Here is a 16,446-nt window from a genome sequence, read left to right as displayed (position 1 = left end):
TCTAACATCACAGGGCTGGTGACAGGTTGATGAAACACTCTCTCAAAGCTGCCTTTGACCTTCTCAAAAGTCCTCTCTTTCTCTCCAAACCAGTCTCTTTCTCTCTCTAAATCACTCTTTCTCATAAATGAATGGTTGTCCATGGAACAGCCATTTTATTAATGGATTTATTCAACAAAACAAATCAAAAATATATAAATATAAATATAAATAAATAAACTCTTAAATGCTTGTAACCTCTACCCAGAAGTCCAGGGCTAGTCGCTAAACACAATTTTGTCATGAGTATGAAGACACATTCCAATCTTTAAAAGCTTGTAACTTTTAATCAGAATTAAAAAAAAAAAGAAAAAAAAGAAAATTAAGTTATTCAGCAGTTAAAGAACACAATCATAACTTAAGTATGTGGTGTTTTGATCTATAAGGTTGCATGAGAAAGACAAACAGAATCAACTTTGTTTCTAAATTAGTCGATTAAAATAGATTAGGTCAGTTATATTTATGGGTTGTGCTGTGTATTGTCCACCTATATGATATTTATGAGTGGTATGTTAGCCTTAAACTTGAAAATCCTTAATTACCTTATAATTTACAAAATATAATGTTACTGATTAAAAAAAAAAAATACAAAATAGGTAAGAGTAAGTCACTCTTTATCTCCCACTAACCTAGCCATATAGCCTTATTATCCTAATGTTAAATTTCTGATTAATAAGTGATACCGCATAATATCATCATTATACATAATTTTACTCTGGATTGATCTCCCTAGTTTTTGTTCTCTATTGATTTTCTTATCTTATTTTTTAACAAGATTTTGTATTTGTACCCTTATAGCCATATAATCTTATTATCCTAATCTTGTTTAGCCTTTTGGCCTCCATCTTACCCAAAAAATATATATATCTTAAAAAGGATTTCTCGAACCGCTCTATCTATCACGTGACTACTATTTTTATTAATTATAAAATAAAAAAATTCTAAATATATATATATATATATAATTTATAAAAATAAAAAAGTCTGAATATACTGAATTGGTGGTTCAGGATTACCGAATAATTAATCTCAAAGGTTGCTGGCTGAGTTAGAGCTAGCGTGTATGCCATGTCTTACAAGTGCTAGTGATTAATTTAATTGACTTATACATGATTTTTTATTTCGGGGAAAAGATGGGCTATTGGGTTTGGGTCTACCAATAGGGAAAGGATTGTTGGCCCACTTCATCACTAGGAAAAATAGTAGAGAAGAAAATCAATTTCACACGAAATCCACCACCATTCTTTCTTCATATGAAATTCACACTAGTGTGTATGTATATATGGAAACCCTCATAACCTATTTCCATGTAAAATTCAAACTTCTTTTTTTTTTTACTACATCAATTAATAAGAAAAATTGATGTAAAAATAAATTGTGAAATTTATTAATTTGTATAAATTATGCTCTCTGGATATTTCAAGATATATTTTCAAATATCTTTTTAGAGTGTCTAGTTTTTCTATATTTTAACGGCCCAAAAACACTGGTACAGAGGGCTGGCCCATTCATTAGGGCAGCAAGGTGTGTTAACCTATGAACCCAATTCGTTGAAAGCTCCAAATAGATCCGGCCCCCCGGGAAAAAAACAGCCAATTCCTCCATGTTTTCAGAAACATTTTTCAAATTGAATTTAATAAAGACAAAAAATTTAACTATTAAGACTTATTGATGGTTTATTTTAAATAAATTTAGGATAGATCTTCGCCTGATTTACGATACATAAAAATGTCTCCAACACAAGAAGAATGATAAACTAGTCTTCATATCCAACAGAACAGAAACAAATATACAAAAAGTGCAGGATGTTACACTTCAAGGTTTCATTTAGACATGCTAAATGTGCATGCCCACCCTTACAAGCATTGTCATCTACTTAATCCCGGAACTAGAGATCTTGACGATCTAGAATACCGTTCAAGAAGCGACAAGACATTAGCTGCCTTCCTTTGAAGATGTCCACCCTCGTTAACACTGCAACCGGTGATATGAACAAGACTTAACCTTGCTACTGATCCATAAAACTCCACCATTTCCCTCGAGAGAAAAACTTTCTCCAACAGCTTCAAAGCCTCTTCCCTTAAAGACTCCGTTCCCCAATTCAATACCTCCAATACGAGTTGAATGGCATTGGCTTGATGAAGTACATTAGCCCCTCTCTGAGGAAATTCTTCGCCAACCAGAGTTGAAAGTGCCTGGATTACTTCATAAGCTGTTGCATGAACCTTCTCTTGTAAGAGATTAACCAATTTAGGCAACACTTTTGCCTCCAACATGCAAAAGGTAGTAGCTATACTGCAAGGACCCCCATGGGCTAAGCATATACGATCACGTGCACGGCAGAAACAACAGCAGCCAAATTTTTTGGTTACAACAGTAAGTTTAGGAGTACTTGTAGAAAGATTGCCAATGAGAGCAGCTGCTCTTGCCTTAGCTGTTATTGAACCATCCTCAAGAAATTTCACAAGCAAAGGGTATGCTCCTAGTTCAACCACAATTCGCTGTGACTCAAGATTTGTGGGATCTGTAAACCTAAAGAGAGCACTTAGCGCATTTTCTTTTGCTTCCATGGTCCCGGATCTTAAGATTTTTAGGATTACATTCAGGCCATCTGATTCAATCAATTTCTTTGTGAGTAATTCTTCTGATTTTGGAAGATTGGCTAGTAAACCAGCTGCAGCCTTTTGTACATCACTGTTACTGTTGCGTTCGAGAAAATCCACTAAGGCCTCGAGCCTTCTTGGCTTGAGAAGGTACTCCACAACTCCTAGTGGCTCATGTTGTGAGAAGAGGAAGAGAAGATTGATGGCAACTTCACGGATTTGAAGATTAGAGTCATCAAGAAGAGGAAGAACCAGAGAAACACCATCTGCAGAAAGAACTGCTGTCTTAACAAGCCCAGTTTCCGATTGACAAATCCCAAGAAGGGCACGCAGAGCAGGCCTCCGAACAATGTAGGACGAGTTGGGATTCTGCTGAAAAGCTAATAAGTTGACGATGGTTGGCTCTAATTCAAGTTGGTTCCCATTTTCATCGACAAAGAATTTAGTTCCATCACCATTGGAAGCAAGTTTTTCAAGGACTTCTAAACATTTTGCAATTATGATTGTGCGGAGACGGAAAGAAAACATCAATTTCAGAAGAAGAGGAACCCCGCCTGCAGCAGCAATGCGCCTTTTGTTTTCTTGGCAACCCGATAGCTTAACCAGCATTGATAAAGACAATTCCTTTGATTCGACATCGCCAGATGCCATTTCAAGCAAACAAGGTATAAGTCCTGCCTCACCAAGTACATCTATATTCCTTTCAACCAGTTCCATACTAACAAGTGCTCTCACCATGGATATCCTTGATGACTCTGGCCCTGAATAGTATAAAAATGATGTAATATACATTGGTGTGTTTGATTGGGGGATAAGGGGGGATTATTTACTGTGCGGCTTGTAATCCGTATAATAAATTCAATCCGATATTTGTTTTTTTTTTAGTCTGCCGGACATAGAGTGCGGCCGGACTCCTTATCCTCTATATGGGGGATTATACTATCCTGGGAGAGTGTAGGATAATTTTGGAGGGATTATTTACTGTTGGGATTAGGTAGTGAAATGACCATTTTGACCCTCTACTATTTAATTATGTATTATATTTAGTAAAATTCAATAAAATTTAAATGTCTCAATTTAAAAATAAAATAATTTTATTTAACTTTTATTGATGTTTTATTTATTTATTTTAAAATAATTTTTTATAGATATTTTATTGATGTTTTATTTTAAAATTTTGTTTATATTTTATTTAATTTCATTATTTAAATGTTAATAGATGTTTTATTTAATTTCATTATTTAATTATTATTATTTTTAAAAACAAATTTATTTAAAATTTTAATTAAAAAATAATATAATTTTTTATTGATATTTTATTTATTTATTTAATTTAAAATAAATAAATTTATTTAATTGTGTAAAAAATAAAATAAAATAAATTTTTATTTAATCTAGCTAAAAATAATTAAAATATTAAAGATATGTTTAATATTGCTATTACTTAGTAAACAATTGAAAAAGGGTAAAATAGTCTTTTGTTCATTTATCCTATCTAGTCCGTCCAACCAAACGTTAGATTCACTAAAAATAGTCATTTCTAGACATCTAATCCCATGAAAAAACAAACACAGGATACATATTCAATCCAACCAAATAGTCCGAGGGATTCACAGTCCTAGGACTCAAGTCCGATAGATTCTAATCCCCCTTATCCAGTCCGTCCAATCAAATACACTCTTTGGATGTGTTTGATTGGGGGGATTAGGGGGGTGACTATTTACTATTCGGATTGCTTATCCGAAGGAGTAAGCAGCCCATCGTTTGTTTTTTTTTTAATCTGCCAGACATGGAGTCCGGTCGGACTTCTTATCCCCCATATGGAGGATTATACTATCCCGGGGGGGTGTGGGACAGTTTTGGGGGGATTATTTACTGTTGGGATTAGGTGATAAAATGACTATTTTGACCCTCTGCTATTTAATTATGTATTATATTTAGTAAAATTCAATAAAATTTAAATGTCTCAATTTAAAAATAAAATAATTTTATTTAACTTTTTATTGATGTTTTATTTATTTAATTTTTTTAAATAATTTTTTATAGATATTTTATTGATATTTTATTTTAAAATTTTATTTATATTTTATTTAATTTCATTATTTAAATGTTAATAGATGTTTTATTTAATTTCATTGTTTAATTATTATTATTTTTAAAAACAAATTTATTTAAAATTTTAATTAAAAAATAACATATATTTTTATTGATATTTTATTTATTTTATTTATTTAATTTAAAAATAAATAAATTTACTTAATTGTGTAAAAAATAAAATAAAATAAATTTTATTTAATCTAACTAAAAATAATTAAAATATTAAAGATATGTTTAATATTGCTATAATTTAGTAAATAATTGAAAAAAAGTAAAATAGTCATTTGTTCATTTATTCTATCCAGTCTGTCCAACCAAACGTTGGACTCACTACGTCTAATTCCATGAAAAAACAAACACAGGATACATATCTAATCCAACCAAATAATCCGAGAAATTCACAGTCTCAAGACTCAAGTCCGATAGATCCTAATCCCCCTATCCAGTCCATCCAATCAAACACACCCTAAGTGTACACTCACAAGCAGCCAAGGTAACTTGATAAGGTGAAGCTATGAGCATGACTGGAGGGTCTATCAAGGAACCATGCTAGTGTACATAGATTATGAAATGAGTCAATGCTATGTAACCATGGTCTGTTCCCCAATTTTTCTCTTCAACTAATGTGTCCATATCTTCAAATATAATGGTAAACAATATTCCATGATGCAATTTCAGTGTGCCTTGTTCCATCATTTTCTTTCTTGAGATTTTTATTGCTCCCTGTTGGACACATAATGCCACTCCCTACAACTACTCTAAAAATAGGCCTGTCCTAAAAATAGGCCTGTTGGGCGTGATGTTGAATGCCGTTAAAGACATAAGTGAAGCCCACCCTAACACCAATTGGTTTTAGGAGAGATGGTGGAACTCAGTTCAATACTCTAATTTTCTCCTTTTGTTGGAACGACTATAGTAATATGCATGAGTATTCTTCTCATAATATAAAATTTAAAGTTACTGTTAGGTTTTATTTCTTGGCAAACCCGTTTGACAAAACTCCTTTGAGTTGTAATTTTATTCTCATTTTTATTTCAGTGAGACTTTGAGTGTTTAGATGCGAATCCAACCCGAATCAAGCCTTTCAGAGAAGTTTGTGATGCAAATATTTTCAAGATTGCCACTTCACTGACCCGGTCAGCTCGTGGCCCGAAGCAAAATGCAAAAATGTATTCAAAGTTCCCTGTCCGATCATGTTATATTTTTCTAGTTTTTTCCAGTTTTGGCCTTCTCGCTCGAGCGGGGATTGGAAGCTCTCAGCATCTCTGCAGTCGCCTGAAAAAGTACTGGATGGTGTGATTCGCCGCTCGAGCGGCAAAACCGACGCTCGAGCGTGAAGCCTGTATGAAATCACAGAATGTGAAGTCTCCGCTCGAGCGGGGAAAAGGGCGCTCGAGCGGACCGCGCGATCCCAGATTTCCAGATTTGATCAAAGAGTTGGTTTTCTTCTGAAATTAGGATTGCTTTGGTTTTCTATAAATAGTTGGTTTTCTCCCAACACTAGGGGGACTTCTCCAGCTTTTATTTTTGGATCTTAAGGTTTATATCTGGAGAGATTTTGCTAGTTTTCTTTGATGTTTGATTGAGTATTCAAACTCATGGTTTAAAGAGAGTACATCAAAGGTTGTGTTTTGTTCTACAAAAGAGAGAGTTGTTCTTCGGTGGATTCTGAAGAATTCGAGCCTGAAGCTTTGGTGGATTCCGGGGTGGCTCATCGTAAAGACAATTCCGAGGTGAAGACGGGTTGGAAGAGGCACGTAGAGGTTGGTTCAATTAGGCGTGGATTCGCTAGGTAATTGAGAGTATACCTGTGTAATTCCTTTTAATCTTCTTAGTGGATTGTCTTGTGGCTGTTGCCCGTGGTTTTTTTATCACAGTTGGAGGTGTCCAATTGTGATTTTTTCCACGTTAAATCATTGTGTCTCTTTGTCTTGATTGTTTGATTGGGATTGTTATATTCTGCTTAAAATTGATACATAATCACAAATCAACATCTAGGGGATTTCTAGATTTTTCAGTTACAGTGCTCCTAATCTTGAACATGATCAATAAGCTGTTTATATGCAGTAGATTGTCTAAAACACTCGAAGAGATAGATTTTCTAACCTTGCATTATGCAACCAATAAGTGGTTTATACCAGTCAGCCTCAGCGGCACGAATGATGTTCTCCTCATCTTCATCACAAAGCTTCATCAATATTTCTTCAGCTTTCTCTGTTGAATCCCTGACTGGCCCTTTAAGAAAGCAAACAAGGAAATGGATTGCACTATGTTGCTGACAAAGTTTCCTTAAAACAGATCCATTCCAACCAGATCTGTCTTGCAATAACTCATATAGCAACTCAACCGCCGCATTTGATATGCTCGAGTCAGCTCCTATGCATGGAATGATGTGATCAAACCCTTGGGACTCAACCACTTTATCCTACAAAATTTCATTTCAAATGTAGGGTTGGGAATAATGTGAAGCAAATATGTATGTACTTACGTCTAGGTATCGACGCAAATATGGTAAAGATAGTAAGGTTTGACTAAACACCAAAAAGGGTTATCATAATTTTAGCAAATTCACATAAAGAACTACAATCAGAGAGCTAGAAATACCTTATTTCTTGGATTCCCTTCTATGATATTTTTCAAAGTAATCAATATCTTTTCTTTCACGTCTGTATTCTGAAAGCTTCCAAGGATTGTGATAATAATATCAGTAAGGCCTCCGATGGAAATCCAGTCCTTGTTGATAGAATTCTCACTTATAAGTTCCTTGATTTGGTCTAGAGTCTCTACAACAGAACAATCCATGCCCAATAGCAGTTTTGTCTTGCAAGATCTAATTTTGATGCAGTAATTGAGTTCTTTCCATTCTTGAATTGATTGTCTCAGTTGAAGATTGGACCTATAAGAAAAATCTTCGAGCGAATCCCCCGTTTCTGGATCAGTTTTCTCTCCGCGCTCAAACCAAGCTTTAAGGGCTGTTCTCTCGCAAGCAGTACCGGTGCATAGGCTGACCGGATCAACCATCACCGTTCCAGTTATACAACAAATGAAAGGTTTAAATGGCATAATATACTCTTCTTTCGGATCATATCGCTCTATGACCTGAAGTCTTTGGAAGTATTGATTCGTGATTTCCTCGTAATCTCTTGCAGCATCAGCCCTCGAAAGCAGCTCAATAATCTGCTCCAAGAACAAAACTTCAGCCCTTTCTTTCCTGTAGGCAGCCTCTTCTTTCTCTCTCCTGAAGCTGTCGAGCTCTTTGCTTATCTCTGAGTGCTCCACCGGTACCCCAACCGCCCTTGCTATTTCTTTGAGCATGTCATTAGCAAAACTGTGGTCAAGTTTCTGATCTGTCAAGCCCTGGTTCAACTTGTCAACAATTTGAAGTTGTGATTGAGAAGCTTCAAATTCTGCTCTTTGCATCTCATTCTGTAGCCTATTCACCTGTTCTGATATCCCTGAAAGAACTTCGGTGTTTGCTAGGGATAACATATTTAAAGACTTCCCAATATCCCTTGTGACATCTTGTACCTCCTTCACAATGTGTCTACACTTGACTAACAAGTAGAAACGAGCTCGGTTTTTGTACTTGTCGACAAGATTATTAGCCCTCTTGACATCGGCTTCGAGGAACTCCAAAGCTTGCCTTGCAGCTTGTGAATCGTTCAGCTTTTGAAGCTGCAATTCCTTCAAGACTCGCTCAATGTCAAAAAGATGCTTTGAGAGGACCTTGAAACTCTCCTTTTCAAAAACAACATCCTTTGCAGCTTCAGCTGTTTTAATGACCTGGCTTGTGAGCAAAGTTAAGACGGTTCCGATTGGTATGAATTGCATTATGACAGACACAATTTTATGCAAATGCCCTATTTAAACCGGAGAGGGCGGTTCATGTCCATGACCTAGAAATTGAAGCTTTCAAACCATAATGCATCCTCTTCGTACTTTGGCATTGTTCCTCTTTTTTTATCAGCCTAACCACCTAATTGATGCACAACAATTCAGAAAAAGTCTTAACACATGAAAGTAATGTTGAACCATGATTAGTAGTCAAAATAAAGAAGCTTATACCCACTAAGAAGTCAGATAAAACTACAATATCAAGCAATGATCTAAAATATCGGGTTTTTTTCATCACTTTATGCACAAAGCTAAGAGGAAAAAGGAGGGAGGAGGGGACATAGGCTCCATAAGCCCACAGACGCAATTCAGAATTGGCTAGGGCAGAACCAGAAGGTGGAGAAATAGACCATAAATATAAATACCATGAAACTTCTTCCTTTTACTATGAAGTTGAAAATTGAATCACAATCAAGATCCAATCCCCTTAGACTCTGAATTACTACCTAAATAAATAGTTTAGTAACTTGGGGGAGGGGAAGAAGAATGTTAATAATCTGTTTGGATGGATAGATTACAAATGGAGGGATTTGATGTGAATTCTTATAAAATATTGGAGATGAAACCATTATAGGTGGATTGATAAACTAAAGGGAAAACATAAATTAGAGTAGAAGCACATTATTGAAAACCTTGTAGAACTAAAATGGGCAAGAAAATCCCTTGATATTTATTCCTTCGAATGATCTTGAAATTCATATCTAAACTATCAAATCTAAATTCAAGCTATTTTTCCTTAAATCCAAACACAACCTAACTGATATTCTTTCAATGAGAGGGGAAAAAAGAATGCTTTGGTGCTAAACAAACTGATAATTACTCATGCTTGAAAAATCAAATAAGATTCATTAAAGAATATATGTTTTTAGACTATGAGGAAAAAGGAAGGAGGAGCATAGAGCTCAGAATTGCTAGGACAGAACAAGGAGGTGGAGAAATAGACCTTTAAAACCATGAAACTTCTTCGTTCTTCCTCTTACGATAAAGATCAAAATTAATTCACAATCAAGGTTCAATCACTTTAAACTCTGCATTACTAGCTACAATTAATAGTTTAAAAAAAAAGAAGAAGAAGAAGAAAAAGAGGAGGTTAATTGATGTTCTTTCAAAGAGAAACAGAAAAGAAAAAAAGAAAATGCTTAGGTGCTAAACAAACTGATGATCACCCATGCCTAAAAAACCAAATAATATACAATTAAGTAAATAATATCCACTATAATTTTTAAAAATATATATGTATATATATTAGCTTTGATTTATTTTGCAAGAACCAAAGACACTGAAGTCCTACTCAAATATTGGCTCCAATTCGAAACCCCCCCCCAAAAAAAAAAAAAAAAAAAAAAAAAAAAAAAAGAAAGAAAGAAAGAAAAAGAAAAAGAAAAGGGGAAATAAGGAAATGCAGCTCCTAAAAAAAGACATTTCTAGCATTTAAGAGAGAACAAATAAAAAATAAAGGAAAGCACAACAAAAAATGACTATAACACATATCTATTAATAATAAAAAAAAATAAAAAAGACTGATTTGAGTTGATTTTCCAGGGAAACAAACAGTAGAAAGCAGTATTTGCTCGAATTGGTTCCAAATAAATCATTAACAAAAATGAAAATATAGCATCTGCGACGTTACCTTCGTGAATCTCAAAACATGTCCAGCAGCAAGTGCTTGGAAACCAAAGGACCGCCACTTTTTCACAAAAGAAAACGCAGATTTGTGTGATTTTTCTTTTGGTTTCCCCTAATAGAAAGAACATCACTGCGAGTATTTTTTTAATATATTTTCCTGGAAAAATCTGTTGCCCAATCAACAAGCCAAACCCCTTTTCTGGGTAGAAGACCGCGTTTTTCCGGGAAAATACTAGAAAGCTATTTCTTGAAAACGGTAGTGACATGACAGTTGAATTGAATTGACCGTTAACTTTGTAATCACCTTATAAAAAGGGAAAGGAAAAGGAAATCATCATTTATAATTGTTAAAAATCACTATCAAATTTTAATTTATTAAACATTTAATTATGCGAGGTTACCTCATTGAAGATCATTTAAAAATGATAAATTAGAAAAATATAACATTATTGTATAAAAGGGTTGGGATCACTGCTGATCCCCGCAACTCACAATAATTAAGACTATTTTGGCCTTGTTTGGTTTGTGTTTCGAAAAAAATTCTTTACAAATAAGTTTTCAAAAGTAATCAAATCAAACAAATTTTTTCAAAATTTTTTTCCAAAACTTGTTTGGTTTACAAATTTTTCAAACAAATATCTCTCATACACATCAAATCAATCACTTTTTCCAAAACTCTCTCTCAAAATAATTTTTCAAAACATCTTTTGAAAAAAAACCAAACCAAACAAATTTTCGTACTTTTTATCTCAAAACATGTTTCTTAAATACAAACCAAACAAGTCCTTTATTTCCTGGTGTGTTCCAATCCGGATCCATTTTAATAATATGAAACATTTTATATATTAAATATATCAATTATATATTAAAAATTTAACAATCACTCATTATATGATTATTATTTAAACATATAATAAAAATTAAATTGATAAAATAAATAAATAAATGTCTAAAAAATTTATTAATTTTACATAATTTTATCTTTAGTAGATAGAAATAATTTTTAAAAATTCAAAAATATTTTTTTGACATTTATTTTTGTCAAATTAGATTATATTTTATCAAATTGACGATTTTGCCCTTGAAACTGAACAATAATATCTTCAATTATCCTTATTTAGAATAAGATTTAAAATTCAGAATCAAATGTGTCATAATTGAAAAATCATGAATCAAAATGACATAAGACCCAAATTATAGAGACAGTTAATGTAATTCGCCCAATTTTTTTTAGAAAAACGTTATCTACTCTCCTGATTACTAAAATTTGATTAATTTAATTTTTTATATAGATAATTTGACTGGCAAATATTAGGGAAAATTAGTCTAAGGTCCCTTTCCAATTTTTAATAATGAAAGAGATCCACAATATTATTTTATAATGTCTAAGATCCCTCAACTCCACTCTCATATATCACAAATTCACAGAGAAATTTGAGAAGAAACGAAAGGGCTTCAAAAAAAATATCTTCAAAAACTAAGCTTTGGTCTCTCTCTTCTCACTCTCTGCTTCTTCTGTCTCTGTCCTACATCAATGGCAGCTAGGTTGGTATCCAATGCCGATTTCTCCGCTGCAAAGTCTCCGGTCGTCAACAAGCCGTGTTGCTTCTGTTTACAACGAGGTTCAAGGTCGTCCATGGCCCCCATAGCTCCACCGCCCGCGACCTCGACTCTTCCGTTTGCATTGCCGCCACTAATTCTATCTCCTCTCACCTCAGTTTTTAAAGTCATTTTGGGCTTTCTTCATCAGTCATTTGCTTCTGGTTATGCTTTTTCTTATACTAAATTAGCAGAAGCAATTGCACAGTCTCTTGGGATTGTGTTAGTGATGCTTGAAATATTTTTATTTTATTTCAACACTCCGCAATGGGATCATTTATCTTCAATTAACTAATCTCTCTTCTCTGTTTTATTATAATGTTTTTAAAAAATTGTTTTCTTCAATTCAATCTAATCAAATCTCTTTTTCGATTGTCTTTTAAATGAAATCCAAGCTCTATCTATCTGTAAAAGTTGGGCGTGGAAAACCTTAATTTTGATTTTCTCACTCATGATGCTAAACGCATCGGATTCATAGAATTGAGATGAAGATAACAGAAATTGATTATCTAAATTTGGTGGAAGTGCATTGTCATACTCGACACCTCATGGGTAACTCTTGTTGCTGGGACTTTTGTGGTTGTCACTCTTACGCTCTCAATCTTTCCACTCTTCGAACACCTCTCTGCTTACAAAAACCCTGAGGTCTCTTCTCTCTCCACCTCTTCTTTGTCATTTCAATGATTAAACTTTGTTATACCCTTTGTTTTATTTGAATTTTTCTGTTTTGGGTTTTCTTTGACAGGAGCAAAATTCTTGATTGGGGTTATCTTGATGGTTCCTTGCTATGTTGTTGAATCAGTGAATAATCTTGAGTTTTTGACTGATTTTGAGATGATTAAAGTTATTGCTTTTATGATCCATGACTTGAACATGTATATTGATCACTATATATATATACATATGCTAGTGATTACAGAAAAAGAAAAAGTAAAAAAAGAGGACGGTTTTTTTTGTCTGCACAAAGACCCTTCTCTATATTTTTTATATAAATGGGTTTTTCTATAGTTTTTTGTTTATATGCTTAAATGTCACAGTAGAAATTGACTCTGATGATTAGTCCAGAGAAATTTGTGAAAGGTTCAAATGTTTTTTGATGTTAGTTAAGAGATCTAGAGAAATTTGTGAAAGGTTTAAAGGTGTTTTATGTTAGTTCACAGATCTAGAGAAATTTGGTTAACATAAACCCAGAGAAATTTGAATTTTCTTTAGTTTATAAATGTATCCAGAGAAATTTGAATTTTCTTTAGTTTATAAATGTATCCAGAGAAATTTGAATTTTCTCTAGATTGAATCCAGAGATATTCTTTGGGAAGTCCAGAATTTCTTTGGAGAGAATTTCTCTAGGAAGAATTTATCTGGATTGAAATTTCTCTGGATCAATGTTGAAGGATCTTAGACATTATGAAATAGATGCCGAAACTCGAGATGTTGTTAAAGTGTGATAGCTTTAAGGCGAAGCTTGCGCTGTTAATGAAGGGCATCTACAAATATGACAAAAGAAGTTGTTTCTCCTACCAATTTAAGAAATGATTTGAGCAATTTGAGCCCTGATGGTAATTTATTCCAGGAAGTAAGTTCAGATTTTTGTTGGTCTTATCATCATATTTGCACTATTCTCCAAATTAGTAAATTAAGAGGTCACCTTTGTTACTGATTTGCTGATTCTACAAGCACAAATGAATGATGCTTCTAAAGTTTTTAAAGCAAGTTTGGGTTTTTTTCATTAGTCATTTACTTCTGGTTCTGCTTTTTCCTATACTAAATCAGCAGGAAGCAATTGCACAGTCTCTTGATGCTTGTATAGCACATACAATTATTGGAGACTCGTTGAATCAGAACCAGTGGGAATCCATGGTTTGTTTGATTTAATCTGCTATTCCACGAAGGAGGAAAAACTTGTCCAAGAATGGCTCTCTCCGTTTTCAGAATCCAAGTCTTTCTCTCTCTCTCTCTCTCTCTCAAAAAGATTACAACAATTATGTTTTCTTAAATGTCACAGTAGAAATTGGCTCTGATGATTAGTACAGAGAAATTTGTGAGGTTCAAATGTTTTTGATGTTAGTTAAGAGATCCATAAAATTTGATGTTAGTCTAGAGAAATTTGGGAAAGGTTCAAATGTTTTTTTTTTTATGTTAGTTCAGAAATGTAGAGAAATTTGGTTAAAATGAACCTAGAGAAATTTGAATTTTCTCTAGTTTATAAATGAATCTAGAGAAATTTAAATTTGAATTTGAACCCAGAGAAAATTGGACAAAATAAACCCAGAAAAATTTGAATTTTCTCTGGGTTGAACCCAGAGAAATTCTTTGGAAATTCTAGAATTTCTAGAATTTGAACCCAGAGAAATTCTAGAAATTCTTTGGAAATTCTAGAATTTCTCTGGAAAGAATTTCTCTAGATTGAAATTTCTCTAAATCAATGTTGAGGGACCTTAGATATTATGAAAATATTAAATGCCCTTTATGTTATAAAATTTTAATATCAGGGATCCTAAAAAAAAAAAAACTCCAAATATTACCAGATGAACAATTTAAATAATATATGTGAGTCCACATAATCCAAATCAAGGAGGAGAATAAAAGTTTTCTTTGTAAAATTTTCAGCGGGCAATACATACCGTATGCATCTTATACATGTTACACATTTTTATAACAAATATTAAGTAATCTTCTAGTAGAGCTACAACAATTTGTAATTTAGAAATAAAATTACGCATTTTTATTGTTATGTTACATATTTTTTAATTACGACATGTGTAACATTACCAAAAAAAATGCATAATTTTATTTCTAAATAACAAATAATTATTACTTTATCAAAATTTTACATAATATTTGACACAAAAATATATAATATATATCAAAAATATATATAACAAGTGCATAACGTGCATACCGTAACATTTCCTTCCCAAAAAAATAGGATAAATTACAAATAAACCCCTTAAGATTTGATTAAAATACGAATCGCCTCCTGTAGTTCTAGAAATTACATTTCACTCCCTGAGGTTTCTAATTTCATAACAAATCGCCCATTTTATTAATAAATCATTAAGTCAATTAACAACTTTTAATGATGATCAATAATTTAGGTAATTTTATTATTGTATAGGAGAGCAATTATGAATTTCATTTTTTAGTTAATTCTGTTAAATAAAAAAATTTAACAAGGGGTATTTATAATTTTTCAAACCACAAAAAGCAATCTGCAATTTAAACAAACTTCAAGATGTGTAATTATAATTTACCCAAATATATATATATATATATATATTGAATGAATATTTGACGGTTTCTTCTTAGATAAATGGACAATCTTGGCCAAAGGAGTAGAACCACCAAGAAGACTTTACCACAAAGTTTTGGTCAATTGTGGCTTGTTTTTTGACTTTGGGCAATTGTGGCACGTTTCTTTACTCTAAACAAATTCCATTCTTTCTGACTTTATCACAAAGTTTGGGACAATTGTCCTAGCGTTCTTTGCAATTGCCTTTTTATTTTATTTTTTTGGGTCTGGCATGCTGTTTGACAATGTAATACTTTTTTTCAGTGCAAAGGTCCAATTGATTCCAATATTTTTATTTTATTTTTTAGAGGTCTAGTAATGTCTGAACACTTGACCAAGTCCATATCGAAGATGGTCCATGAAATCGAGACTATATTTACCAAGTCCAAATAGGAGATGGTCCACGAAATAGACCATGCATAACCATAAGAGGTGGAATCATCAATAGCGGTTAAACATTACTAACACAAAGTCTATCCCTAAAAGCACACCATATGAGAGGAGTGTGTGGTGTGGTATAGACTTTGGTGTGTTAGTAACACCACTGATCGGCAAAGCCCATTTGCATCCCCTGTTATCAATACATTATTCATTGTGATGAGAACATTTTTAAAAACAGTCATGCTGTTGAGCTCCAATTAGAACTGCTACAGTGCAGCTTTAATGAGCTGTCCACCCATTAAAAAAAAAAAAAAAAAACAGTGAAGTAAAAGACAAAAAATGTAGAAGAAAAAGACAAATTAGTGCTCCATTAGAAGTCTATTTTTAGAGGTCTAAATCATTTTTGTTTTAAAAAACCCACCTTGGATGGTAGTCTAGTGATAAATCTTACTCTAAATTTTGGGGTAAGTTCTACGGAGATGGAGATTTATTGTGGTTTTAAGCTCGACTTGAGAGAGTGCGTGTGATGACGGTTTGCGGACCCATTAGACTCCATCTCTCTCTCTCTCTCTCTCTCTCTCTCTCTCTCATATTAGGTTTGTGAGTTATGTGGATGAAACTTACATGGAAGTTTCAGTTGCTCTCAACTTATAGTCTTCTGGAAATGCTGCCTACTTGAAATGGAGTGTTAATAGAATGCTTTATATTTGGCAGCTGAACTGAGAAGGGAAACATGGAACAGTAAGGCTCTGCCACTTGGCCTTACAAGAGAGGAGTTATTTTCCACTTTAGGCTTTCCAAATATTGGCCACTATTGTATTTCAACTTTTAAGGTGAGTTTGGTTAGATTGAAAGATGAGAAAAGTGCTGGAAACAGAAAATAAATATAAATAAATAAATATTTCTACGTTTATTTAG

The 16,446-nt window shown here is 33.1% G+C and overlaps 1 protein-coding gene across 1 annotated transcript; it reads right to left on the bottom strand.

Moving 5' to 3' along the window:
* Nucleotides 1–1,788: 1,788 nt before the first annotated feature.
* LOC114323344 (U-box domain-containing protein 44) lies at nt 1,789–10,561 on the bottom strand. Its single transcript, XM_028270916.2, has 4 exons — nt 10,264–10,561; nt 7,344–8,715; nt 6,846–7,164; nt 1,789–3,403 (listed from the first exon to the last, which is right to left on the bottom strand). Exons 2-4 carry the CDS (start codon nt 8,568–8,570, stop codon nt 1,908–1,910), a joined length of 3,042 nt encoding a protein of 1,013 aa, XP_028126717.2. The 5' UTR covers nt 8,571–8,715; nt 10,264–10,561; the 3' UTR covers nt 1,789–1,907.
* Between the last annotated feature and the right edge of the window lie 5,885 nt (nt 10,562–16,446).

Source organism: Camellia sinensis, chromosome 6, assembly GCF_055761805.1.
Source record: "Camellia sinensis isolate YWXY chromosome 6, ASM5576180v1, whole genome shotgun sequence".
In the NCBI taxonomy this organism is placed as follows: domain Eukaryota; kingdom Viridiplantae; phylum Streptophyta; class Magnoliopsida; order Ericales; family Theaceae; genus Camellia; species Camellia sinensis.
The sequence above is the reverse complement of the archived record's forward strand: the minus strand, read 5'-3'. Positions and strand labels throughout refer to the sequence as shown.